Consider the following 27,343-nt stretch of genomic DNA (forward strand, 5'->3'; position numbering starts at 1 on the left):
TAAAATACTCCATTTTGTTGCCCAATTTGTCCTGAGTGCGGCAATACCCCATTTGTTTTGATAAACTGCTGTTTGGGCCCATGGGAGGGCTCAAAAGCAAAGGAGCGCTATTTGTTCTTTGGAGTCTAGATTTTGCTGAATTGGTTTTCGGGTGCCATGTCACATTTGCAGAGCCCCAGAGGTATTAAAGCAATAGATACTGTCAAAGATTTTTTAATTATATTTATATGTGTGAACCTAAAAGTGCTATAGACAGTTGTCACTGGAGCTCACAGATCTGCTGAAACAAGAGCCTACATGGGGGGATGGCTATTCTATTTCAAGTCGTTTAGTTTATGGCTTTGCATTTCAGCTGTTACAAAGGCAACGTGAAAAAACGTGCTGACATTGTATTTCTTATGGCTAAAGATACATGTGGAGTTTTGGGATATTACCATATTTAGAATGCTCATGCTTTGCAAGTATGAAGTTACCACCTACTCTCATTTTCTTATAAATAAAGATGCATCTGCCCCCTGTGGGCAGAGACTGTTTGAACACTGAAGCTGCGTGTCATGGTCTCTCTCCGGCCGGCCTCTCTCAGATCCACCATTGAGAGAGCATTCATTAATTTGGAACTCATAGACAAATGCAGATAATGTCCAACGTTAATGGACAATGTAAATTCTGCAGCGACATTACCCACCAGAAGTGACCCCATTTTGGAAACTACACCCCTCAAGGAATTCATTTATGGGTGTTGTGACCATTTTGACCCCATCGTTTTTTCACAGAACTTATTTGAATTGGGCTGGGAATGAAAACAAAATTATTTTTGAAAATAATATGTCGTTTTGGCTGAAAATTTCTTATTTTCACAAGAAACAAAATACCCCATTCTGTTGCGCAATTTGTTCTGAGTGCAGCAATACCCCATTTGTGGTGATAAACTGCTGTTTGGGCCCATGGGAGGGCTCAGAAGGAAAGGACCACCATTTGGCCTACTGGGGATTTTCTAGTGCGAAGTCATGTATGCAGAAGCCCCTGAGGTACCAGTACAGTTGAAACCCGCAAGAAAAGACCCCGTTTTAAAAACGACACCCTTAAGGCATTCATCTGGAGGTGTAGTGAGCATTTTGACCGGAGACCTACACCCCATAAACTGTAATGTGGGTTCTCCTGGGTACGGCAATACCCTACATGTGGCTGTTATCAGCTGCCTGGGCACACAGCAGGGCTCAGAGGGGAAAGACGAGGGGGGATAAGCTGTGCGGGGGGCATCAGGGTAAGTAAAATTGGGGTAAATTATAAACCAAGGGATGTATGATAAATTTTAAAACACTCTTTCATACAGAGCTCTGGTTATTCGGGACACGTGTCACATTGATATATTGTGTCATCCCTTATAGCAGACTTTGCACCTCTTTTGACTTTTTCCCTTCTTGCCAGTTTGGGGAACTTCTCCTGGAAAGTGTTGCCGCCCTGGTACGATGCGTGTGGCCCCGCTTCCAGAAGTACTGGGTGCCCCCCCTTCTTGGTCCCTAAAGATTAGGTTCTTGATAATCACCTCTTGAAATTCCTGGAAAGTTCCCGTCTGGCCTGCACATCGACGTAGCACGTACGCATTGTACAAAGCCATCTGTATGATGTGCCCGGCCAGCTTCTTATACCACACCGCATGGCGCTGTAGGGCTTCAGGATTTGATCTGACAAGTCCACCTCTCCCATGTACCTATTGTAGTCCAGGAAGCAGTCTGGTTTGGGGGTGGCCTTTCCTTCATATATCCTAAATTTGTAGGTATACCCTGCTGCACTCTCACAGCTTATACATCTTCACGCCATACCTTGCCCTCTTACCCGGCAGGTACTCGCGGAATTGAACCCTCCCTTTAAAATGTACCAGGGACTCATCAATAGAAATACACGTCTCGGGGGTGAATGCTTGGGAAAACCGGGCACTGAAACGGTCTAATAGGGGTCTCCGTTTATACAAACGGTCAAAACTGGGGTCACCTCGGGGTGGGCATGGCTCATTATCAGTATAATGTAAGAAGCTAAGTATTGCCTCATTTATTTATTTTTTTAGGTTCCAGTTCAGTTCTGAAGTTGCTTTGAGGGGCCTATATATTAGAAACCCCTATCAAACACCCCATTTTAGAAACTAGACCCCTCAAAGTATTCACAACAGCATTTAGAAAGTTTATGAACCCTTTAGGTGTTTCACAGAAATTTAGAGCAAAGTAGGTGTGAAATTTACATTTTTTATTTGTCAGAAAATCCTCTTTATACCATTTTTTTTACAACACAAAAGGATTTATCAGATAAACGCAACTTAATACTTATTGCCCAGATTCTGCAGTTTTGAGAAATATTCCACATGTGGCCCTAGTGCAATAATGGACTGAAGCACCGGCCTCCGAAGCAAAGGAGCACCTAGTGGATTATGAGACCTCTTTTTTATTAGGCACCATGTCCGGTTTGAAGAGGTCTTGTGGTGCCAAAACATTGGAAACCCCCCAAAAGTGACCCCATTTTGGACACTAAACCCCTTGAGGAATTCATTGTAGTTTTCATGGGCTGCATGCGGCTTTTTGATCAGTTTTTATTTTATTTTTAGGTGGCGTGGTGACTAAAAAACAGCAATCCTACTATTGTTTTTTTATTCTATTTTTTTTACAGCGTTCACCGTGCGCTATAAATGACATATTCACTTTATTGTGCGGGGCAATACGATTACGGCGATACCAGATGTTTATAGTTTTTTTTTTGTCTTATGGCGTTTGCACAATAAAATACGTTTTGTAATAAATCACTCACTTTTGGTGTTACCTTATTCTAAGTGCCATAATGTTTTTATTTTTCCATCAATAAAGCCGTGCGAGGACTTATTTTTTGCGTAACGAACTGTAGTTTCCATCAATACCATTTTTAGGTACATGCGAATTTTTGATCTCTTTTTATTCCATTTTTTGGGAGGTGAAGTGACCAAACAATTGTGATTGTGGTACGGTTTATTATTATTTTATTTTACGGCGTTCACCGCGCGGGATAAATAACGAAATAATTTTGTAGTTCAGGCCGTTACGGACGCGGCGATACCAATTATGTATAGTTTATTTGTTTGTTTATATATTTTTATTAATAATAAATGACTGATAAGGGAAAAAGGGGGATTTTTACTTTTAATACTTTTAAATCTTTTATTTTCTTATTTTTACACATCTTTTTTTAACTTTTTTTTTACTTTATTACTTTGTCCCACTAGGGGACTTGAGGGCTGGAGGCCCTGATCGCTATTCTAATACACTGCACTACATGCGTAGTGCAGTGTATTAGAACTGTCAGCTACTCACTGACTGCAAGCATAGTGGGTCCTGACGTTGTCAGGACCCACTAGGCTTCCGTCTATGGCATAGCCGGATGCCATTGTTTGGTGTCTGGTTGTCATAGTCACCATCGCCGGCCGCTATCGTGTAGCAGGCCGGCGATGGCAGTTTAACCCCTAAAAAGCCGCGATCTCTATAGAACGCGGCTTTTAAGGGGTTAATCAGCGGGGACACAGCGATCGGTCCCCGCTGTAGGAGCTGTGACAGCTGCTGAACAAGACAGCAGCTGTCACAGCTCCTGTATGTGTCGGGAGGACGGCCGAAACGGCCGTTACTCTCGAGACGTACTATTAGGTCATGGAGCGCGAACGCTATAGTTACCATGACCTAATAGTACGTCCAGGAGCGGGAAGGGGTTAAAGCCATCTACTGTCCCTGCTGTGACCAGCTCCTGCTGTAGACTATTCCATAGATTCACAGTTCTCACAGTAAAGAAGGCTTGTCGCCTCTACAGGTTGAACCTTTTTTTCTCCAGATGGAGGGAGTGCCCCCTTGTTTTTTGAGGGGGTTTTACATGGAACAAGATTTCACCATATTTTTTGTATGTGCCATTAATATATTTATATAAGGTAATCATGTCCTCCCTTAGTCGTCTTTTTTCAAGGCTAAAAAGCTTTAATTCTTTTCATCTTTCCTCATAACTTAGATTCTTCATGCCCCTTATTAGCTTCGTTGCTCTTCTTTGTATTTTTTCCAACTCCAGGGCATCCTTTCTATGAACTGGAGCCCAGAACTGAATTGCATATTCTAGATGAGGCCTCACTAATGCTTTGTAAAGTGGTAATATTACATCCCTGTCCCGCGAGTCCATGCCTCTTTTAACACAAAATTTTTAAACAGATTTGCTGTTGAAGCAAACAAAAAGCCCTATTTTACGGCTAGCTACATAAGTATAAGCTAAAATATAACTTTTATTAATTATTCCTAAAAGGACAATACAGAGAAGGAACAAACACTTTAAAATGTTGCCAATGTTAACTGACAATGAAAGAGCTGATTGACACGTTGCTAGAAAGCACTCGTTTCATGCGAACTAAGTGTCAGAGTGAAAACAGCGCCTGCAGATACGCTGTATTGATATAGTTAGACAGTAAATATAGCTAACTGCCAGTTAAACATTGAATTCAAAGTTAGAGAGAAGCCCCCCCCCCCCGACATGTTTCGCTATGAGCGTAGCGTCCTCAGGGGTTCAAATGTGGCAACTGACAGCGTGCTGACGGTCAGCCCCTCTTATAACCTCGGGATGCCATGACAGTGGGCATGGAAGTACGGTGAGCCAATAGAAAGAGAGGTAATTTGACGAGCCTCCATAGTCTCTGACGGAAAAGACGAACAGCCAATCAACAAAACGAGAGGTATCAAGGGTAATGATGCAGCACGTGCGCACTGACTACATCAATATCGCCGGAGAAAAGAAGAAAGGAGAAGAAGTGTCAAAAGTTAACTGCTGCGCATGTCGTGATACTTAGAAAAAAAATAAAAAACAACACAAAACAGAATGCGGGCGTATGAAAGTGTTAGAATGTTGTCACAGTGCATGACAGGACACTTAGGAGAATCGAGGTGGAATTTTGTCACATAGAAGATAGGTCTTGATAATGTTAAATAACGCTGTTGTAGTTATATGGATTGCTGAAAAGAAATATAATAATGTCAATACAAAAAGAACGTGAGGCTGTTTTATTATATTAATGAAGTGAATCTAAATATTTATCTTTAATTAATAGAGGACCAGATGTTGACAGTCCTTGTTAACGTATTTAGGACTACATCATATTAGAAGAATTATTTAAGTAAAAAATAAAATTTAACAGAAACCAGGTCACAATATGATAATAATAATAACATCATCATACATTTGAGATCATAGAAGAAGTTGTATAAGAAGGGATGAGCAGAAAAACACATAAAAAGCCTAAGAGTACTAAGGCTATAATAGAAATCACTTATATATGTGTGATAATTTATATAGGAATATTGAAAATATTTATATCGTTCATTTGATCATAAAGTGAATGATGATAATGGACAAGTAGCTCAAGGAAAGGCAAAACCGCTATTTTGGGAAAAATAAGTATATATCAAATTCATATAGGTGACGCCTCAATTAAAGGAAGGCTACAAAAGTGAAGCCCTCATTGAGGCCATTAGGGCTCAAGGAACTTAGCTGGTAGATCCACCGGGCTTTCTCGTTTAAAAGTTTATTGTCAAGGTTGCTAGCTCTGGGCCCCAATTTAATTTGGGTAATACCCCAGTATTGAAAAATTTTAGTATTCCCACCATGTATGGATCTAATGTGCTTGGATAGTGGGGTGTCTTCTTTATTGTTGATATTGCTGATGTGTTTGGAGATCCTTCTCCTCAGTTGCTGTATGGTTTTACCTATATACAGCTTCGGACAGGTACATCTAGCCGCATACACAACTCCACTACTCTGACAGTTAATGAAGTGTCTAATACTATAAGATTTTCCATCAGTAGGGTTCTCAAATATCTTGGTAGTTTGCATAAGTGGACAAAAGGAACAAGTATTTCTCGGAATAGAAGATTTAGAATAGTAACTATGAACAAGATTTTTTCCCCTCCGGTAGGTGACACTAGGGGTAAAGGATATAGCATCTTTTAAATCAGGATCTGCTTGAAGAATGAGCCAGTGTTTACGCAGGATGTTAGAAATTTGATGGGAACAAACATCAAAATTGCCAATACATCTAATCTGAGTCGAGGAGTGAGTATTTTTTCTCTTTTGACCAAAGAGTAATTCTCTTCTAGTTACGGCTTTAGCTCTGGCATATGCTCTGTGCAGTGTCTTTTTGGGGTATCCTCGTGCCAGAAATTTGCTATATAGATTATTGCACTCGGATTGAAAAGACTGCTCATCAGAGCAATTTCCTTTAGCGCTGAGATACTGCCCAACCGGGATGCCTTTCTTAAGAGGTAATGGGTGGAAGCTCTCCCAGTGCAGAAAGCTGTTCGTGGCTGTAATCTTGCGGTGAATGTCAGTGTGAACATTACCACCAGAATCCAGGGAGATTTTTAAATCAAGAAAATTAATTTTTTTCTCGTGAATTTCATGAGTGAACTTCATCCCTATAGCATTGGTGTTGAGAATTTCCATGAAATCTAAAAAAAGTGTCTTGTCCCCATCCCAAAAAATCAAAATATCATCAATGTACCTTCCCCAAAACAAAATGTGACAAGTAAAGCAAAGTAAATCTTCTGTGAAAACAAAAGTGTCTTCCCACCACCCTAAAAAAAAGGTTAGCATAGGTAGGTGCACAGACTGTACCCATGGCAGTACCCTTCAATTGATGGTAAAATTTACCGTCAAAAATGAAGTAATTGTGAGTCAACAAAAATTGTAATAGTGATAAAATGAATTTGTTATGTGTTTGGAATTGAGTCCCTTTGGATTATATAATACTCATCGGCTAGCAGGGTCTCCCTTTGCTTTAGTCATGCCTCTTTTAATACACGACAATATCTTGCTGGCCTTTGATGCAGCTGATTGACATTGCATGCTGTTATTTAGTTTATGATCTACAAGTACACCCAGATCCTTCTCAACAAGTGACTCCCCCAGTATAACTCCCACTATGACATATGATGCATGCAGATTGTTGGTACCCAGATGCATAACGTTACATTTATCTACATTAAACTACATTTGCCAAGTGGATGCCCAAACACTTAGTGTGTTCAAATCAGTTTGAAATTTATGAACATCTTCCATAGACTGAACATTACTACATAGCTTGGTGTCATCTGCAAAAATAGAAATAGTGCTATTAATCCCATCCTCTATATCATTAATAAATAAGTTGAATAATAGTGGTCCCAGCACGGAGCCCTGGGGTACACCACTTATAACCGGGGATCATTCAGAGTAGTAATCATTGACCATAACTCTCTGGATACGGTCCTTGAGCCAATTCTCAATCCAATTACAAACTATACTTTCTAAACCTATAGTCCTTAATTTACGCATTAGACGTCTATGCGGGACAGTGTCAAATGCCTTTGCAAAGTCCAAAAACACTATATTTACAGCGGCCCCTCTGTCTAGGCTTCTGCTTACCTCGTCATAAAAACAAATCAGGTTGGTTTGACAACTTCTGTTCTTAGTAAAACCGTGCTGGCAGTAGGCAATGTGTTTTCATTCTCCCGACACTCTGGTAAAGTTAATGTGGAAGTAAGTGACAGCACCGCTCGCGAATACAAATGAACATGAATGAAGAGAAGTATATGACGCTGATTGGTCAGTGTCATACACTTCGCTTTACAACACTCACTTGGTGAAAAGAAAAAAAACGCCTCTATGTGGGAACTAGCACAATCTACAGTCGGCACTGTGGTACTATGTGGGCACTGGCCCTATATGGGCATTATCTACAGTTGGCACTGTGGCACTATCTACAGGGACATTGCGACACTATCTACATGGGCACTGTGGTGTTTTCAGGGAGTTGGGACAAAAAATCCCTGACAAATTAAATCCATACTTTTTTTTTTTTAATAGCCATGAAAAACGGACAGACGGACTGGAGATGGATGAAAATTTGGAGACACACTGATGCAAAACGGCCATGAAAAATTGACAGTTGATCAGTTTTTAATGGCCATATTTTTTTCACTCTCCTGTGAATTGTGCCTAACTGCGGAGGGAAGAGAAACCCGTTCTCTACGCTGTTAACCCCTTGAATGCCGCGATCAAAGCTGATCATAGCATTCAAAGTGAATAGGAGAAGAGGGGACCTTGTATGGCCAGATAGCCCAGGGTCCATTGAAGGACCTCTGGGTTGTATGACCATATTCCCTCTTGTTACGCCATACTGAGGTATTCCCTAACAACTGCCAGTACATTAAAGTTAAAAAATAAAAATTAAAAATCCCTCCTAATTTGTATGGCCTTTTCTGTGTATTAATTATATTCTATGTCCCAATTTTTTTGCATATCTTAGATTTTGGAACGAAAAGTTCCAGGTAGGGACTCGCAAGTGTGGGGATCCGTGACGAGGATTGCAAGCTTGCATTCTTTTGGCCAAAATGACAACCAATACCCCATGGTTTTTCATGGTTCCTTACACTGTACATACTTTTTTCAGGACGCGGCCAGGTCTTTTGGTTCTGGGAGAGCATGGTGTGCAGGTGTTTGGCATTGCATTCATGGCAGCCCGCTCTATCCTACAGTATGGGCGTTCTAAAAAGGCTGCTATCCGACGATATATGCTGTGCCTCACTATCCAAACACTATACCTCCATGTTTTACACACTGCACTCACATCTTTGTATCACTCACAGCCCTGACCCCTACACACTACACTTAGTATTGTCCCCTATATTTCACATGTATACTATACATAGTATTGTTTTCCATTACACATTTACTTCCATACCCCACACACCACTCCCCTCAAGCTTAGTGGGAGTGGCTATCATTATTTAACACACCTGGGCACTTACGTTCAGTAGCATTCTCTGACCTGGTCGTGTCCTGTTTGGAACAGGTTTTTACCCTCCTAATTTGTGAGTATGCCCTTTTCTGTGTTTTTAATTATATTCTATGTTCCAATTTTTTTGCATTCCCTAACAACTGCCAGTACATTAAAGTAAAAAAAAATCAAAATGAAAAATCCCTCTGTTAAATAAAAAGAATAAAAAGATACATAGAAATACAATTTTTTTACAATTAATAATCGTTTCAAAATATAAGTCCCAAAACATTAAATAATATAGACATATTTGGTATCGCCACGAATGTAACAACCTGTACAACAAATGTATAAGATTACTTATGCTGATCGGTGCATTGTGTAAAAAAAAACAAAAAAAACTTGAGGCGGAACTTCAATTTTTCGGCATTTTTGAAAAAATAAAAATTAATATAAATTAAACTATACTGTATTTGTACCAAAAAATGGTACCTACATACACCGCGTTCCAAATTATTATGCAAATGTTATTTTTTGCTGATTTTCCTAAATAGTCTATGCAAATGACAGTCAGTATAATCTTCAAGCCATCAACCGTTGGAGTATAATGCGAATTTTATTCAACAAATCTCCAAATGATAACAGATTTTTTTTTAGAAGTAAAAAACTCAAAATGCACTGTTTCAAATTATTATGCACAACAGAGATCAAAACATTTTAAAGGTTGTAAAGAGAACTAAAATGGTAATTTGTTGAATTTGCAGCATCAGGAGATCATATTTACAATATTTTTTAAATCAAAAGCTCTTCCAATCAAAAAAAACTTAGCAGGCCAAGTTACATGTTAACATAGGACCCCTTCTTTAATATCACCTTCACAATTCTTGCATCCATTGAATTTGTGAGTATTTGGACAGTTTCTGCTTGAATATCTTTGCAGGATGTCAGAATAGCCTCCCAGAACTTCTGTTTTGATGTGAACTGCCTCCCACCCTCATAGATATTTTGCTTGAGAATGCTCCAAAGGTTCTCAGTAGGGTTGAGGTCAGGGGAACATGGGGGCCACACCATGAGTTTCTCTCCTTTTATGCCCATAGCAGCCAATGACACAGAGGTATTCTTTGCAGCATGAGATGGTGCATTGTCATGCATGAAGATAATTTTGCTATGGAAGGCACGGTTCTTCTTTTTGTACCACGGAAGAAAATGGTCAGTCATAAACTCTATGTACTTTGCAGAAGTCATTTTCACACCGTCAGGGACCCTAAAGGGGCCTACCAGCTCTCTCCCCATTATTCCAGCCCAAAACATGACTCCATCCACTACTCCATCCATCCATATGGACCATCCATGGTTGCACGGCACTCATCAGTAAACAACACAGTCTAAAAATTAGTCTTCATGTATTTCTGAGCCCACTGCAACCGTTTCTGCTTGTGAGCATTGTTTAGGGGTGGCCGAATAATAGCTTTATGCACACTTGCAAACCTCTGGAGGATCCTACACCTTGAGGTTCGCGGGACTCCAGAGGCACCAGCGGCTTCAAATACCTGTTTGCTGCTTTGCAATGGCATTTTAGCAGCTGCTCTCCTAATCCTATTAATTTGTCTGGCAGAAACCTTCCTCATTATGCCTTTATCTGAATAAACCCGTCTGTGCTCTGAATCAGCCACAAATCTTTTCACAGTACGATGATCACGCTTAAGTTTTCTTGAAATATCCAATGTTTTCATACCTTGTCCATGGTATTGCACAGTTTCACGCATTTCGGCAGCAGAGAGATCCTTTTTCTTTCCCATATTGCAAACTAATTATCACAGGTGTCTAAGATTGATTACAATGATCCAAAGAGCCCTAAGACACAATACCATCCATGAGTTTAATTGAAAAACGAATAATTAAATGTTTATGACACTTAAATCCAATGTGCATAATAATTTGGAACATGGTGTAAAGTACACTCATCCCACAAAAAACAAAGTCTCATACAGCTACGTCGTACAAAAAATAAAAAAAGTTAAGAGCGCCAGGATGCAAAGAGGAAAATAAAAAAAAATTGTTCTGTCCTCAAGGCCAAAATTGGCCGTGTCCTTAAGGGCTTATTCAAATGAATGTATATTACGTCCGTGAGACAAGCGCGTGATTTTCACGCGCTTCGCACGGACCTATGTTAATGAATGGGGCCGTTCAGACTGTCAATGAATTTCACACAACGTATGTGAAACGCATGGCATGTCCTATATTTAGCCGTGTTTCGCGCTGCACGCACCCATTGAAGTCACAGGGCTCAGCAGACAGTATCACACGAACATAAATGAACATAATACACACATCACATACACGAACATAAATTACCTGCTCCTGCCGCCCCTGCCACCTCCGCTGGCCTATGCTCCTATTCCTTGCGCCTTCGCTTCGTTGAACATATGGCTGGAAGCCGTGGCCGGAAGTCGTCATCTTACTGTCCGGCAGTGGCTTCCAGTCCACATGAAAATGGCGCCGGATTTAGCTTTACGAAAGAGCTTGGTTTTCATCTGCGTGGGAGCGGCGCATGCGCCGTTCCCACACAGACGGTGTACGCTTCTGAGAATGGAACGGCTCCCGTTCACATTCTCTACGGGGTTGTATGTGCCGTATTCCATCTCTGTATGTGTCGTTAATCGACACATACAGAGATGGAAAAAAATGGCAGCCCCCATAGAGAAGTAAAAGTAAGAACAATGTAAATAGTAGAACATGAGAACGCAAATAAATAAAATTTATGTTAATATCATATTAAAAGCAATATGATAAAAAAAATAATTTCATGACACCTTCCCTTTAAAGAGGCTCTGTCACCACATTATAAGTGCCCTATCTCCTACAGAAGGAAATGGGCGCTGTAATGTAGGCGACAGCAGTGCTTTTTATTTAGAAAAACCATCAAATTTTACCACGTTAGAAGCGATTTTAGCTTTATGCGAATTAGTTTCTTAATGCCCAAGTGGGCGTGTTTTTACTTTAGACCAAGTGGGCGTTGTACAGAGGAGTGTATGACTCTGACCAATCAGCGTCAGGCACTTCTCTCCATTCATTTAGTCAGCGCATAGTGACACTGCGTTATTCACTATGTGCTGTCTTATACTGACATATTAACTTTACTGATGTGTTTAGACAGTGACTAGACATTCCTTCCAGCCAGGACGGCATGTCTATTCTCAATCACGGTACTTCGTTAATATTTCTGTGGTACTTACAGCAGAGCAAGCGTAATCTCGCGAGATCTCGCTGTAAATGACAGGTTACAGCGAGATTAAGCTTTGCTCTGCTGTAAGTAACAAACAAACGTTAACGAAGTGCAGGTATTGTGAATAGACATCCTGTCCTGGCTGGAATGAATGTCTATTCATTGTTTAAACACTTCAGTAACGTTAATGTGTCAGTATAAGACAGCACATAGTGAACAACGCAGTGTCCCTATGCACTGACTAAATGAATGGAGAGAAGTGTATGATGCTGACTGGTCACTGATTGCTCAGCGTCATACACTCCTCTGTACAACGCCCACTTGGTCTAAAGTAAAAACACGCCCACTTGGGCATTAAAAAACGAATTAGCATAAAGCTAAAATTGCTCCTAACGTGGTGAAAATAGATAGTTTTTCTAAATAAAAAGCACTGCTGTCACCTACATTAGAGCGCTGATCTCCTTATGTAGGAGATAGGCCACTTATAATGTGGTCACAGAGCTTCCTTAAGGCGTTAATTAGAAGCTGAAAATATTTTTATTGCTAGACTATGGTATTATTAATTTTGCAGTTATCCAATGAAGAACACTCTTTACAGTGTGAAATAAAGATATACCAATTGATATACCAATTGTAAAGGATCTGCCAGACACAGCTTCTGTGTCGACGCCCGTGGTTAATCAGTCTGCACCTGCTCCTAAGTCTGATAGAGTGACTCGATCTGCTACCACTCAGGCTGGGAGGCTGAGGAGTGGGAGAGCCTATCACAGCCTGGCCAGACGGAGCTAGCTCCCGCCCTCTGTCTATTTATACCTTCTTTTCCTGCTCCTCCATTGCCTGTGATTCTGTCTGGTTTCCTGGCTCTGCTGCTCCTGCTAGTATTATTTACCTCTGCTTCAAATTGACCCTGGCTTTACTGACTACTATCCTGCTCTGCGTTTGGTACCTCGTACACTCCTGGTTTGACTCGGCTCGTTCACTACTCTTGTTGCTCACGGTGTTGCCGTGGGCAACTGCCCCATTTCCCTTAGCTTCTGTGTACCCTTGTCTATTTGTCTGTCGTGCACATATTGAGCGTAGGAACCGTCGCACAGTTGTACGCCGTCGCCTAGGACGAGCCGTGCAAGTAGGCAGGGACTGAGTGGCGAGTAGATTAGGGCTCACCTGTCTGTCTCCCTACCCCGTCATTACATAATCACAGGCCCATATACCTTTTCTACCCTGGTCCCTGACACAACTATCGACCCCCTTGAGACCCTGGCTCAGTAAATGCAGGGTCTCTCCTTACAGGTCCAAGCCCTGGCTCAGAGGGACAACCAGCATGATGCTACCCTGGTAGTGCTTCTCACCTCTTGAACCCAACCTCAAGTTGCCTGACCGGTTCTCAGGGGACCGGAAGACTTTTTTCTCCTTTCTTGAGAGTTGTAGGCTCTATTTCCGTCTAAGGCCCCACTCCTCAGGTGCTGAGAGCCAGCAGGTGGGTATAATTATGTCCCAGCTCCAGGACGGGCCCCAAGAATGGGCCTTTTCCTTGGCTTCTGACGCCCATGAACTTTCCTCTGTTGATCTTTTTTTTCTGCTCTCGGGCTCATATATGACGAGACTGACAAGACTGCCTTTGCCGAGAGTCAGCTGGTGACCTTACGTCAGGGTAAGAGACCAGTTGAGTAGTACTGTTCTGACTTTAAGAAGTGGTGTGTAGCTTCTCGGTGGAATAACCCTGCCTTGAGGTGCCAGTTTAGATTGGGTCTGTCGAACGCCCTGAAAGACCTGTTAGTTAGCTATCCCTCTTCTGACTCTCTAGATCAGCTTATGGCTTTAGCTTTACGTCTTGACCGACGTCTCAGGGAACAACGACTTCAATGTTTTTGTGCTTTCTCCTCTGGCTCCCCCATGATGGCTCCCGAGGTTCCGTTGCTTCGTTCTTCCACGGAAAACTTGGATGAACCAATGCAAATCGGGCCTCCGTGTCTCCCCAACAACGTAGAGAGCTCCGCAGGAAGAATGGTCTCTGCTTCTACTGTGGGGATGACAAGCATAAAGTGAACAACTGTCCTAGGCATAAGAATAAGCAGCCGGAAGAACTTCCGCGCCTAAGTGACCATCGGGGAGGTCACTTGGGCGCACAGGTATTTCCCGTAAATATGAAACCTAATAAGATCTTGCTTCCCTTTCAGATCTCTTTTGAGGGTAGGTCTGCTACCGGCAGTGCCTTCGTGGATTCAGGGTCTTCTGCTAATATTATGTCTGTGGAATTTGCTATGTCTCTAGTTATGCCATTGATTGATTTGCCTAAACCTGTCCCGGTAGTGGTTATCGACTCCACTCCACTTGCTAATGGTTATTTTACGCAGCATACCCCTGTTTTTGAACTCCTTGTTGGCTCCATGCATTTGGAGCAGTGCTCTGTACTGGTGATGCAGGGATTATCGTCTGATTTGGTTTTAGGCCTTCCCTGGTTGCAGATGCATAATCCCACATTTAACTGGAATACTGGGGATCTTACCAAATGGGGTAATGAATGCATGACGTCATGTTTTTCTGTTAATTTTATTTCTCTCCCTGAGGAGGTGAACACTCTACCTGAATTTATTCAGGACTTCGCTGATGGTTTTTCTAAAAAGGCCTCCAATGTGTTACCTCCTCATAGATAATACGATTGCGCAATCGATTTGGTACCAGGAGCTAAGCTCCATAAGGGTAGGATATTTAATCTCTCTTGTCCCGAACGTGAAGCCAAGAGAGAGTATATCCAGGAATGCCTGGTCAAGGGTTACATTCTCCCCTCTTCTTCTCCGGTAGGTGCTGGCTTCTTCTTCGTAGGGAAGAAGGATGGTGGTCTTAGGCCGTGCATCGATTACCGAAACTTGAATAAGGTCACTGTAAGGAACCAGTATCCCCTTCCTTTGATTCCTGATCTCTTCAATCAGGTTCAAGGGGCCCAATGGTTCTCTAAGTTTGATCTACGGGGGGCTTATAACCTTATCCGCATCAGAGAGGGGGATGAGTGGAAGACTGCGTTTAACACGCCCGAACGTCATTTCGAATACCTCGTCATGCCCTTTGGGTTGTGTAATGCTCCCGCTGTCTTCCAGAATTTCATAAATGAGATTTTAAGAGACTACCTGGGGGTATTTTTTGTAGTGTACCTTGATGACATACTTGTGTTTTCCAAGGACTGGTCTTCCCACATTGAGCATGTCAGGAAGGTGCTCCAGGCCCTTCGGGGAAACAAACTCTTTGCTAAAATTGAAAAATGTGTGTTTGGGGTGCAGGAGATACAATTTTTGGGTCAAATCCTCACTCCGCGTGGACCCTGCCAAGGTTCAGGCTGTGGCTGAATGGGTCCAACCTGCCTGCCTGAAGGCGTTACAGTGCTTCCTGGGGTTTGCTAATCATTACAGGAGATTTATTGCTAATTTCTCGGTCATCGCTAAGCCTCTTACGGATCTTACTCACAAAGGTGCTGATCTCCTCCACTGGCATCCGGAGGCGGTCCAGGCTTTTGAGATCCTTAAGAAGTGCTTTATCTCTGCCCCAGTGCTGATTCAGCCTAACCAAATGCAGCCATTCATCGTGGAGGTTGACGCCTCCGAGGTGGGAGTGGGTGCTGTCTTGTCCCAGGGTACCAGGTCCCTCACCCATCTCTGTCCCTGTGCCTACTTCTCCAGGAAGTTCTCGCCTACTGAGAGTAACTATGACATTGGCAACCGCTAACTCTTAGCCATTAAATCGGCATTTGAAGAGTGGCGCCTCTTCCTGGAGGGGGCTAGGCACCAGGTAACGGTCCTTACCGACCACAAGAATCTGGTTTTCCTAGAATCTGCCCGGAGGCTAAACCCGAGACAAGCTCGATGGGCGTTGTTTTTTACTAGATTCAACTTTTCGGTCACCTATAGGGCTGGGTCTAAAAATATTAAAGCTGATGCACTGTCACGTAGCTTAATGGCCAGCCCTCCTTCGGAGGAAGATCCTGCTTGTGTTTTGCCCCCAGGTATAATCATTTCCTCTGTTGATGTTGACTTAGTCTCCGAAATTGAGGCTGATCAAGGTTCAGCTCCCGGGAACCTTCCTGAGAACAAGCTGTTTGTTCCCCTGCAATTCCGGCTAAGGGTACTCAGGGAAAATCATGACTCTGCACTATCTGGCCATCGAGGCATCCTGGGTACCAAGCACCTCATTGCCAGAAACTATTGGTGGCCTGGGTTGCCTAAAGACGTTAAGGCCTACGTCGCCGCTTGTGAAATTTGTGCTAGGTCCAAGACTCCCAGGTCCCGACCAGTGGGCTTACTATGTTCTTTGCCCATTCCCCAGAGACCTTGGACCCATATCTCCATGGATTTTATCACCGATCTGCCTCCATCTCAAGGCAAGTCGGTAGTGTGGGTTGCAGTAGACCGCTTCAGTAAGATGTGCCACTTTGTGCCCCTCAAGAAACTACCCAATGCTAAGACGTTAGCTAAATTGTTTGTCAAACACATCCTGCGTCTCCATGGGGTTCATGTCAATATTGTTTCTGACAAAGGGGTACAATTTGTTTCATTGTTTTGGAGAGCTTTCTGTAAAAAGTTGGAGATTGATCTGTCCTTCTCCTCGGCCTTCCATCCTGAAACTAATGGCTAAACCGAGAGGACTAATCAGTCTCTAGAACAATATTTAAGGTGTTTTATCTCTGACTGTCAATATGATTGGGTCTCTTTGATTTCTGTCGCCGAATTTTCCCTTAATAACCGGGTCAGTAACTCGTCAGGGGTCTCCCCCTTTTTCTGTAATTTTGGGTTTAATCCACGGTTCTTCTCCGTTTCACCTGGTGGTTCCAACAATCCCGAGGTAGATGTCGTTCATCGGGAACTGTGCACAGTCTGGGCCCAGGTTCAGAAGAACCTAGAGGCATCCCAGAGCATACAAAAGGCTCAGGCAGATAGAAGACGTTCTGCTAACCCCTTGTTTGTGGTCGGGGATCTGGTGTGGCTGTCTTCAAAAAATTTGCGCCTTAAAGTGCCGTCCAAAAAATTTACTCCTTGGTATATAGGGCCGTACAAGGTCATTGAAGTCCTTAACCCTGTCTCCTTCCGACTGGATTACCCCCGTCTTTTCAAATACACGACGTGTTTCATGCCTCCCTCCTGAAACGCTGCTTCCCGTCCTTGGCTACCTCGAGGAAACCTCCGGTCCCTGTTCGCACCCCTGAAGGGGTAGAATTCGAGGTGGCCAAGATTGTGGACAGCAGGATGGTCCAAGGCTCCCTCCAGTACCTGGTTCATTGGAGGGGATACGGGCCTGAGGAGATGACTTGGGTACCCGCCCGGCATGTTCACGCTGGGGTATTGCTCAGGAGGTTCCATCTTCGGTTCCCCAATAAGCCAGGTCCACCTAGAAAGGGTCCAGTGGCCCCTCATAAAAGGGGGGTACTGTAAAGGATCTGCCAGACACAGCTTCTGTGTCGACGCCCATGGTTAATTAGTCTGCACCTGCTCCTAAGTCTGATAGAGTGACTCGATCTGCTACCACTCAGGCTGGGAGGCTGAGGAGTGGGAGAGCCTATCACAGCCTGGCCAGACGGAGCTAGCTCCCGCCCTCTATTTATACCTTATTTTCCTGCTCCTGATTTGCCTGTGATTCTGTCTGGTTTCCTGGGTCTGCTGCTACTGCTAGTACTATTTACCTCTGCTTCATATTGACCCTGGCTTTACTGACTACTCTCCTGCTCTGCGTTTGGTACCTCGTACACTCCTGGTTTGACTCGGCTCGTTCACTACTCTTGTTGCTCACGGTGTTGCCATGGGCAACTGCCCCATTTCCCTTAGCTTCTGTGTACCCTTCTCTGTTTGTCTGTCGTGCACATATTGAGCGTAGGGACCGTCGCCCAGTTGTACGTCGTTGCCTAGGACGGGCCGTGCAAGTAGGCAGGGACTGAGTGGCGGGTAGATTAGGGCTCACGTGCCTGTCTCCCTACCCCGTCATTACACAAAATAACAAAGATGAATTAACCCCTTCTCGATGTATGACGTATACTTAAGTCATAGCAGAGTAGGGGGAAGTATGGAACGGGCTCACGGGGGGCCCTGTTCTAGAGATAGGTGTGGGTCCCAGAGGTCCTGTGGATATGTCATAAATGTCTCTGATGGGAAAACCCCTTTAATAGAAGCCTGTCAGAAAGACGATATGCTGCAATACATTAGTATTGCAGTATATACTACTACCGATCCAACTATCGCTGGTTCATGTTCCCTAGGGGTACTAATAAAAAAGGTAACAATCAGTTAAATAAAGGTTTTTTTATGTACACAAAAAATGTCTCCCTTTTCCGATTATCCCCCAAAAATCAACATAATTGATATTACCGCGTCCGTAAAAGTCTGAACTATTGCAATATAACAATGTAAAATGCCAGAATCGCTTTTTTTTGGTCACCTCATCTCCCACAAAAAATGGAATAAAAAGCGATCAAAAACTTGCATTTACCCCAAGATAGTACCATTAGAAACTACAGCTCGTTCTGCAAAATATATGCCCTCATACCTCTCAATCGACAGAAAAATAAAAACGTTATGGTGCTCAGAATTTGCAAATTTGGCATCGCCGTAATCGTATTGATCAGCAGAATAAAATTAACATGTCATTTTAATTGAACGGTAAATGACGTAAAAATGAAGCGCAAAAAAACAATGAAGGATTCGCTGTTTTGTTTTTTTTTCATTTTCCACCCCAGTAAGAATTTTTTTTGCCATTTCCTGGTACATTATATGGTACAATAAATGGTGCTATGAAAAACTACAACTCGTCCCGCAAAAAATCAAGCCCCCTTAGGCTTCTGAAGGGTAGTGAGGAAAAAATTTAAATGAAGCTGAAAAATTGCTGCAGCGGAAAGGGGTTAAAGGAAAGATTAAAAGACAAAGTCTGTGACTCACCTGGAGGTGTTGCTGTAAATTCATTGAACTCATTGGTTTCCGAAGCAGTAACTACACTTTGATTGGACAATAAAACTGCTGCTTTCAAATCATCAACTTTATATCCTATGTTCAAGATAAAAGTAATAGACATGTTACCTATAACACACAGTGGGGGAGATTTATCAAAACTAGTCCAAGTGAAAAGTGAAAATAAAACCGCTTTACCTTTCTCTTCCTCCATTTCTAATAATCTCACCCATTGCATTGACAGATGCACCAGACACAGAAAGGGCAATAATCCTCCTGCACACATTTTGTCCAGCGCAATGGATTTTTTCTCATGAACCCTAAAGTGTAGCTCTCTGACAGACAAAAACTGAATTTTCAGAGGTAGGCACCGTCTTTCTCCCCATAACATTTTATTTACCTGAGGTTCAACAATTCATAAATCTCAAGTCCTCTCTTGACCCGCTTCCTCCCGAGCCTTACAATTCATCAGCATGCTAATAATCTACTCAGTAATCTTAGAGGTTTTCCAGTGAATAAAAATCTCATTTAGCGGCGGTTCGCAGGTATTGCAGCCTTTTCTCCCATTCACTTCAATGGGCGAAAAGGCTGCAATACCTGTGAATCGCCGCTACATGCGTGTCGAACATTCACAGTGAGCAAGAATAAATGAAGGGGAAGCAGCACTCGTACGTGCTCAAAACAGCTGATCGGTGGTGGTCCTGGGAGTGGGACCCCAGCCCATCAGCTACTGATGGCCTATCCTGAGGGTATGCCATCACTTTTTACTGGCTGGAAAACCCCTTTAACAATGAAATATGCCCCCTGCTGGCAAATTTACTTGCTGAAATGTAATCATTACATAGTGGACAGATATTACACTGTATTGAATTGGATTTTATGACATCCCATATACACAGCTCCATTAAATATCGCAATTTTTTTAGGGCATGTTGCAGGTTTTTTTTTTACTTTTTTATTAACTGATTTCAAATGGGAAATTACAACTGCAATGGGAACCACAAGTAAAACTTTTTAATTGTATAAAAAGTTCTGGGATAATTTTTCTAGAATTGCTTCCTTTTAAAACTGTAAGTTTAGGTTCACACACAGCGTTTTTTGGAAAAACTCCACTGAAGTTTTTTATGCAGTTTTTAGAGCCAAAGCCAGAAGCGGATCAGTAGTAAGAAGAAGTATCATGTCTATCTTTATATTTTCCATTCTTTTTGAATACACTTCTGGCTTTGGCTAAAAAAAAACTGCATGAAAAACTTTCGTAAAACCTGCAGTGTTTTTCCAAAAAACCAAGTGTGTAAAACCATCCTTAAAAGCCCTTTCACACGGGTCAATGATCAGGTTCATCGTCTGATTGCTTCTTATATGCAGCCCAAAAAATGGTCACTAGTCGGCAGCACATCTCCCTGTGTAAACAGGAAATGTGCTGCCAACAAGATGTAAATGCATGGGGACGAGTTATTGTAGTAACGATGGTTTGTCCCCATACTAACCCATCATTGCTTCATTTGAAGGGAGCAAATAAATGCCAATCGATTTCGTTGCTCGTTTTAAGTGGTAAGCACGGGTGATATCTGCCTATGTAATACCACCTTTAGGCTATTTCTGGAAACTCATCAAAAAAACACATTTATTTACCGTATAGTAATGGCGCGTGCGAATGTGGCATTTTGTTTTAAATTTATGAGCCCAGAATTGGTCCAACAAGCTATGTTTAGCAGAATTTAAAATAAATTGCATTATGTACATGTACAGCCAATGGTATAACTTTAGAGAATAAGAACATTTATTACAGTAAGCAATTATAAAGAAAGATGTGCACATTCTAAAAAATAAAAGAGCTTATTTTCTGTTCCCAGACATGATTATTTAACCTGAGAAGATAATATTCCCATCAGCGATTTCCTAAGTCTTTACTAACAAAGTAATGATATTGATTTGGGTCCCAAAAGCTTAAAACAAGATTTCATGTTCTTTTCTGAGCAATTTTATTGACATTCAAGGATAAATGAGTTTGCAAACAAACTCAAAGCCCTCAAAATGCCTTTTCAAAGGTGGAGGTGGTAAAGCATTTTTCACAGACCTCGACACAATATAGTCTGTTTCTCCAATGTCCCCTATGAGGAGGTAAACAAGACATAATGTAGCTCTTGCATGCATCTCATAGCATATGTGTTTTTTATAGTGAGACCTCGTCTCCATTGGAAATAAAGAAACTGCTCTGAGATTGGCTTATATACCGTGGGAACGAAGCATCAGGCATGTTGAAATCCAACATGCCCGATTTCTCTTCCCCCAACATCAAACATTGGGGAAGAGTCTGGAGGCCTCCATACAAATAATATTGCCAATCCTGCCATAATAGGTAGGTTTGTATACTGTATGGTGCAGCTATGGGGGGCATTATACTGTATGGTGCAGCTATGGGGGGCATTACACGGTACGAGGCAGCTATGGGGGGCATTATACTGTGTGGTGTAGCTATGGGGGTCATTATACTGTATGGTACAGCTATGGGGGCATTATACTGTATGGGGCAGCTATGGGGGGCATTATACTGTATGGTTCAGCTATGGGGGTCATTATACTGTGGGGGCAGCTATGGGGCATTATACTGTGGGGGCATTCATGGGGTCTGTTGGGAAAGGCAGCTTGGCATAGGCGTGCGCAGGGGTCTGGTGGTGTTGGGGAGGGGTAGGGGGGCGTAAACTGAATTCTTGCACCAGGGCTCATGAGCCTTTAGCTACGCCACTCCCAGGCAGAATGCTAGTAGTGACAGTGACGTCAGGAGCTGTGTGGCACTACCTGGGAGGAGGGGACTGTGTGGCACTACCTGGGAGGGGTGCTGTGTGGCATGATCTGCAGAGGGCACTAAATTTATGGGGATACAAACTGGGCCTAACTTCTATATGGGGGCATAAACAGGGCCTAACATCTATATGGGGGCACAAAGTGACGATTTTTGGCATTTTACTGCCACCGTGAGTTCCCCCGCAAAGGAGCCCACTAAGTATGTGTCGCCCAAGGGCCCACATAAACCTGGAGCCGGCCCTGGCAGCACGTCTCCCTGTTTACACAGGGAGATGAGCTGCCAACAACGATAATATTTTACTTTTTTAAAACGATACGAGCAGCAGATGATAGAACGTTTGCTCGTTTATCTGCTGATCGCTGCCCTGTTTACACAGGGCAATTATCGGCAACGCGCGTTATACGAACGCTCGTCTGCCTAATAGTTGCCCACTGTAAAATCCTCTTTAGTCTCTGCATGCCTTGCGTGTTTTAGGTCCCTGAAGAGGGTATCATTGATGAGTAGGGAGGCCATAAAGGGTAAATTTGTTTTACGTGTGAAAGATGAAAATCAAAGAGCTGTTCATAACTCACTTGTCATCAGAATCCCCAATGTCATGGTAAAAATGAACACAAAAACCAGAATAATGGCGGTAATAATGAAAATGGGAAGGCGAGAAGTCTGAAGTCTTCTGCTCTGTAGAGAAACTAAACAGAGAAATACTTCTATTACCTATTTTATATTGAAATTCAATTATTGCTATTCCTACTTATGCTATTGTATTTTGCCTTTTGGGTTGAAAATATCACCGTATTTCTTTAATATTATTTATTAATATATCTGCACACGGAAAACGCAGCTGTAAACTCCCAAACCAGAGCAAGAATCCTAGGGTTAGCATCTGATTTCTGCCGAAGATTATCAGAAGAATACATGGCAGAATTTTCCACTGGAAAAATCCATCGTGTGTATAAAAGGGAAACTTTAAAGTTTCATTAAATAATTTTTTCCCCCCAAATATACATTTTTATTGGATATCAAAAATATACAGTGGAGGAAATAAGTATTTGATCCCTTGCTGATTTATTAAGTTTGCCCACTGTCAAAGACATGAACAGTCTAGAATTTTTAGGCTAGGTTAATTTTACCAGTGAGAGATAGATTATATTAAAAAAAAAAACAGAAAATCACATTGTCAAAATTATATATATTTATTTGCATTTTGCGCAGAGAAATAAATATTTGATCCCTTTGGCAAACAAGACTTAAAGGGAATGTGTTGCCAGCAAAAACATGTTTTTGTTTTTTTTGTTAAACAATTAGTGTGTAGGTGATTAAACATTGTTCTAATTTTTAATTTTTTTTCACGAGTCAGGAAATATTATAAATTGGATTCAATTGGATTCTAATTTATAATATTTCCCATTGCTGGTCACTAGATGGAGCCATTCCCAAAATTGCAGCATTGCATGTGGTAAAGCAACCACATTGCTTTATGCTGCAAAATTGGGTAAAAAGCCCTCGCTCTAGTGAGCTCTCAGCATCCCCCCTCCTTTATCCTGGCTAGTGCCGGGAGAAACGAGGGGTTTGAACGGTCTAACCTCCTACACTGTGTGTCGCCATTTTTTGAGCTAACACACAGTGTAGAAGGTTTACATACAGTAGTAAACACACACTGAAACACAAACATACATAGAAATCCCTTACCTGCTCCAGTCGCCGCCGCTCCCTCCGGTCCATCCGCTCCGTCTGCTGCCGCTGCTCCATGTGCACAAGTCCGGAAGCCGCGACCGGAAGTAGTAATCTTACTGTCCGGCCGCGACTTCCGGTCCACAGGAAAATGGCGCCGGACGGCGCGCATTTCAAATTGAACTGTGTGGGAGCGGCGCATGCGCCGTTCTCACACAGCGGCGTACATGTTAGCGGATGGAACGGGCCCCATTCGCAGTCCCTATGGGACTGGAGCTGCCGTATTCCATGTCTGTATGTGTCGTTAATCGACACATACAGAAATGGAAAAAAAATGGCAGCCCCCATAGGGAGGGAAAAGTGTAAAAATAAGAAAAAGTAACACACAAACACACAAATTAATCCAAACGTTTTTAATAAAGCACTAACATCTTTAACATATTAAAAAAAAAATTTGGGTAACACTGTTCCTTTAATACTTGGTGGCAAAACCCTTGTTGGCAAGCAGAGCAGTCAGACATTTTTTGTAGTTGATGATGAGGTTTGCACACATGTTAGATGGAATTTTGACCCACTCCTCTTTGCAGATCATCCGTAAATCATTAAGATTTCGAGGCTGTCGCTTGGCAACTCGGATTTTCAGCTCCCTCCATAAATTTTCGATGGGATTAAGGTCTGGAGACTGGCTAGGCCACTCCATGACCTTAATGTGCTTCTTTTTGAGCCACTCCTTTGTTGCCTTGGCTGTATGTTTTGGGTCATTGTCATGCTGGAAGACCCAGCCACGAGCCATTTTTAATGTCCTGGTGGAGGGAAGGAGGTTGTCACTCAGGATTTGATGGTACATGGCTCCATCCATTCCCCCATTGATGCGGTGAAGTAGTCCTGTGCCCTTAGCAGAGAAACACCCCCCAAAACATAATGTTTCCACCTCCATGCTTTACAGTGGGGACGGTGTTCTTTGGGTCATAGGCAGCATTTCTCTTCCTCCAAACACGGCGACTTGAGTTAATGCCAAAGAGCTCAATTTTAGTCTCATCTGACCACAGCACCTTCTCCCAATCACTCTCAGAATCATCCAGATGTTCATTTGCAAACTTCAGACAGGCCTGTACATGTGCCTTCTTGAGCAGGGGGACATTGCGGGCACTGCAGGATTTTAATCCATTACGGCGTAATGTGTTACCAATGGTTTTCTTGGTGACTGTGGTCCCAGCTGCCTTGAGATCATTAACAAGTTCCCCCCGTGTAGTTTTCGGCTGATCTCTCACCTTCCTCAGGATCAAGGATACCCCACGAGGTGAGATTTTTCATGGAGCCCCAGATCGATGTCGATTGACAGTCATTTTGTACGTCTTCCATTTTCTTACTATTGCACCAACAGTTGTCTCCTTCTCACCCAGCGTCTTACTTATGGTTTTGTAGCCCATTCCAGCCTTGTGCAGGTCTATGATCTTGTCCCTGACATCCTTAGAAAACTCTTTGGTCTCGCCCATGTTGTAGAGGTTAGAGTCAGACTGATTAATTGAGTCTGTGGACAGGAGTCTTTTATACAGGTGACCATTTAAGACAGTTGTCTTTAATGCAGGCACCAAGTTGATTAGGAGCGTGTAACTGGTCTGGAGGAGGCTGAACTCTTAATGGTTGGTAGGGGATCTAATACTTATTTCTCTGTGCACAATGCAAATAAATATATATAATTTTGACTATGTGATTTTCTTTTTTTTTTTTAAATATAATCTATCTCTCACTGGTAAAATTAACCTAGCCTAAAAATTCTAGACTGTTCATGACTTTGACAGTGGGCAAACTTACAAAATCAGCAAGGGATCAAATACTTATTTCCTTCACTGTATAAATAATAATACAAAAGAGAAGACATTGTCCCTCACAATCAAACTGAACACAGCAATACATCTTTTAAATCAACAAAAGAACAAAAAAAGAACAATATCACCTTTTTTACACCTTTTATCCCACCCCTCCCCCATACCCCCCAGAGAGGTAATAAGAAGAAGACAGAGAGAGGGAAAACAAAACAAAAAACAACGACCTAATTTCAGATTGATGAAAACCCATCAGAACATAAGAGATCGCTTTTAAATTGAATATTTAGAATGGAAATATAAAACCAGCTAATGTCTTATTTTAGCTAGGCTAAATAATGCATCATTTCCATTTGCCTTTTTGAAACTTTTTCCTACCCGGGGATTAGTTCACTTTGAGTTTAACGTGTCATGGAGATAACAGCCACTTGTTGTTTCTGTATAGAAACAATACTGAAACAATGAATACAGAGAGCACAAAGTCTATGAAAGGCGCACACAAGCGAGTTACCATTATTTACTGGACTTTTCTTTCATGCAGTTTGTAATATGTTGTGGTGCTGTAAGACGGCACACATTGAAGGTAAAGTATGATGGAAATATATTATTAGGTACCAATTATTTCTGGTTAAAGTTTTTGTTGTATAATTTGTAGGATTAATATTTTAACAAATAATTACAGTAAATCTTCCTTCCTTTAGTTCCAATAGAATGATATTTTGATAGTAGGAAATAATGTGATAAAATTTTACTTTTCAGGTTTTTTCTTACCAGTGCTGATCTGACAGGAATGTTGGCCGAAATCTCTTTCTGCAGATGATCCGGTTGTTAACATTTCTGACACAGGGTCAAAGACAGGGTTGCAGTATTTCACCTGCCACAGATTAATCATCATGACACAATTAGACTGTATACCATCATATAACATTCCCTTAATTAAAGAGGATCTGTCACTAGTTTAGTCATGCCCAATCTCCTAACGAATCTAATCGACGATGTCACGCTGATTATTCCAGTGAAAATTGTGTCCCAAACGATTATTTTAAAAGTTATGAGCGTTCTAAATATGCAAATGAGGCTATACTAGCCAAAGGGGCGGTAACGCTGCTCTCTCTGTGGGCGGTGTTTGTGTTGTCTGTATGACACTGTCCAATCAGTATAATACGGCTTCTCCCCTTCCCTGCACAGCGTGATCTTAGCTTCAATCAGTAGATCACGCTGTGTTTACACTTCCGGCCGCAGATCCTTCACCACATCAGCTCAGCGCTCATCCTGGAAAACGGTCCCTACATTGACCGTCTCATCCAGGGACCGTCTTCCTGGATGAGCGCTGAGACAATGTAGTGAAGGACTGTGGAGTAGCTATATGGGTTGCAGAGGTAGCAATCACAACTAGTCCTGATTCCTTCAGGAGCTTATAGTCCACACAGTCATGTAATAAAGCCAGATTTTAAGAAGATGAAGCAACGGTCCTATTATTAATTTCTAAGTATAAGAATTAATATATTTTATAATGTTGATACATTTGATTCCAGGCTTACTTATCCCTACTGGAAACAATTAAACTACCGCCTGATTACACACCAAGCCTACATACCTTCTCCACTTGTTACCAGGATAGGCCATCAATATCTGATCGGTCGGGTTCAACTCCCAACACCCCTGCCTATCAGCTGTTTTGAAGGGGCCTCCGCGCTTCTATGAGCGTTGCTTCCACTTCCTTTCCTGCTCACACTGTAAATCGCGAACACACTTGTAGCGGCAGCTCACATTATTACATCCTTCTCTCATTTAAGTGAATGGGAGCAGGCTTTAATACTGTGTACCGCCGCTACACTTGTGTTGGCGATTTAGTGTTAGCAGGAAAGGAGGGGGAAGTAGCGCTCGTACGAAGTAGGACCCCGACAGTTGAGATATTGATGGCGCATCCTGAGGATAGGCCATACATTTTTTGGGACTGGACAACCCCTCCAGTTATAGCAGTATGTTAGTCTAAAAAAAACTACATTAAAGGCAATGTAAATATTTGAAAGTGTTGTTTTTTTTAAAATAAAAATGTGTATTAGTGTATGTTAATAGACTTTGTAAACACATTTTATT

At 42.2% G+C, this 27,343-nt stretch overlaps 1 protein-coding gene across 1 annotated transcript in view; it reads right to left on the reverse strand.

Moving 5' to 3' along the window:
- MFRP (membrane frizzled-related protein) overlaps window positions 1–27,343 on the reverse strand; it is an 82,958-nt gene that overhangs the window by 53,091 nt on the left and 2,524 nt on the right. The window contains exons 2-5 of the mRNA XM_075838911.1: window positions 25,996–26,117; window positions 25,398–25,399; window positions 22,322–22,435; window positions 18,935–19,039 (exon numbers count right to left, since the gene is read on the reverse strand). Of these exons, the coding sequence (XP_075695026.1) occupies window positions 18,935–19,039; window positions 22,322–22,435; window positions 25,398–25,399; window positions 25,996–26,117 (343 nt within the window). The remainder of the gene's footprint in view (window positions 1–18,934; window positions 19,040–22,321; window positions 22,436–25,397; window positions 25,400–25,995; window positions 26,118–27,343) is intronic.

This window comes from Rhinoderma darwinii, chromosome 10, assembly GCF_050947455.1.
Source record: "Rhinoderma darwinii isolate aRhiDar2 chromosome 10, aRhiDar2.hap1, whole genome shotgun sequence".
Lineage (NCBI taxonomy): Eukaryota > Metazoa > Chordata > Amphibia > Anura > Rhinodermatidae > Rhinoderma > Rhinoderma darwinii.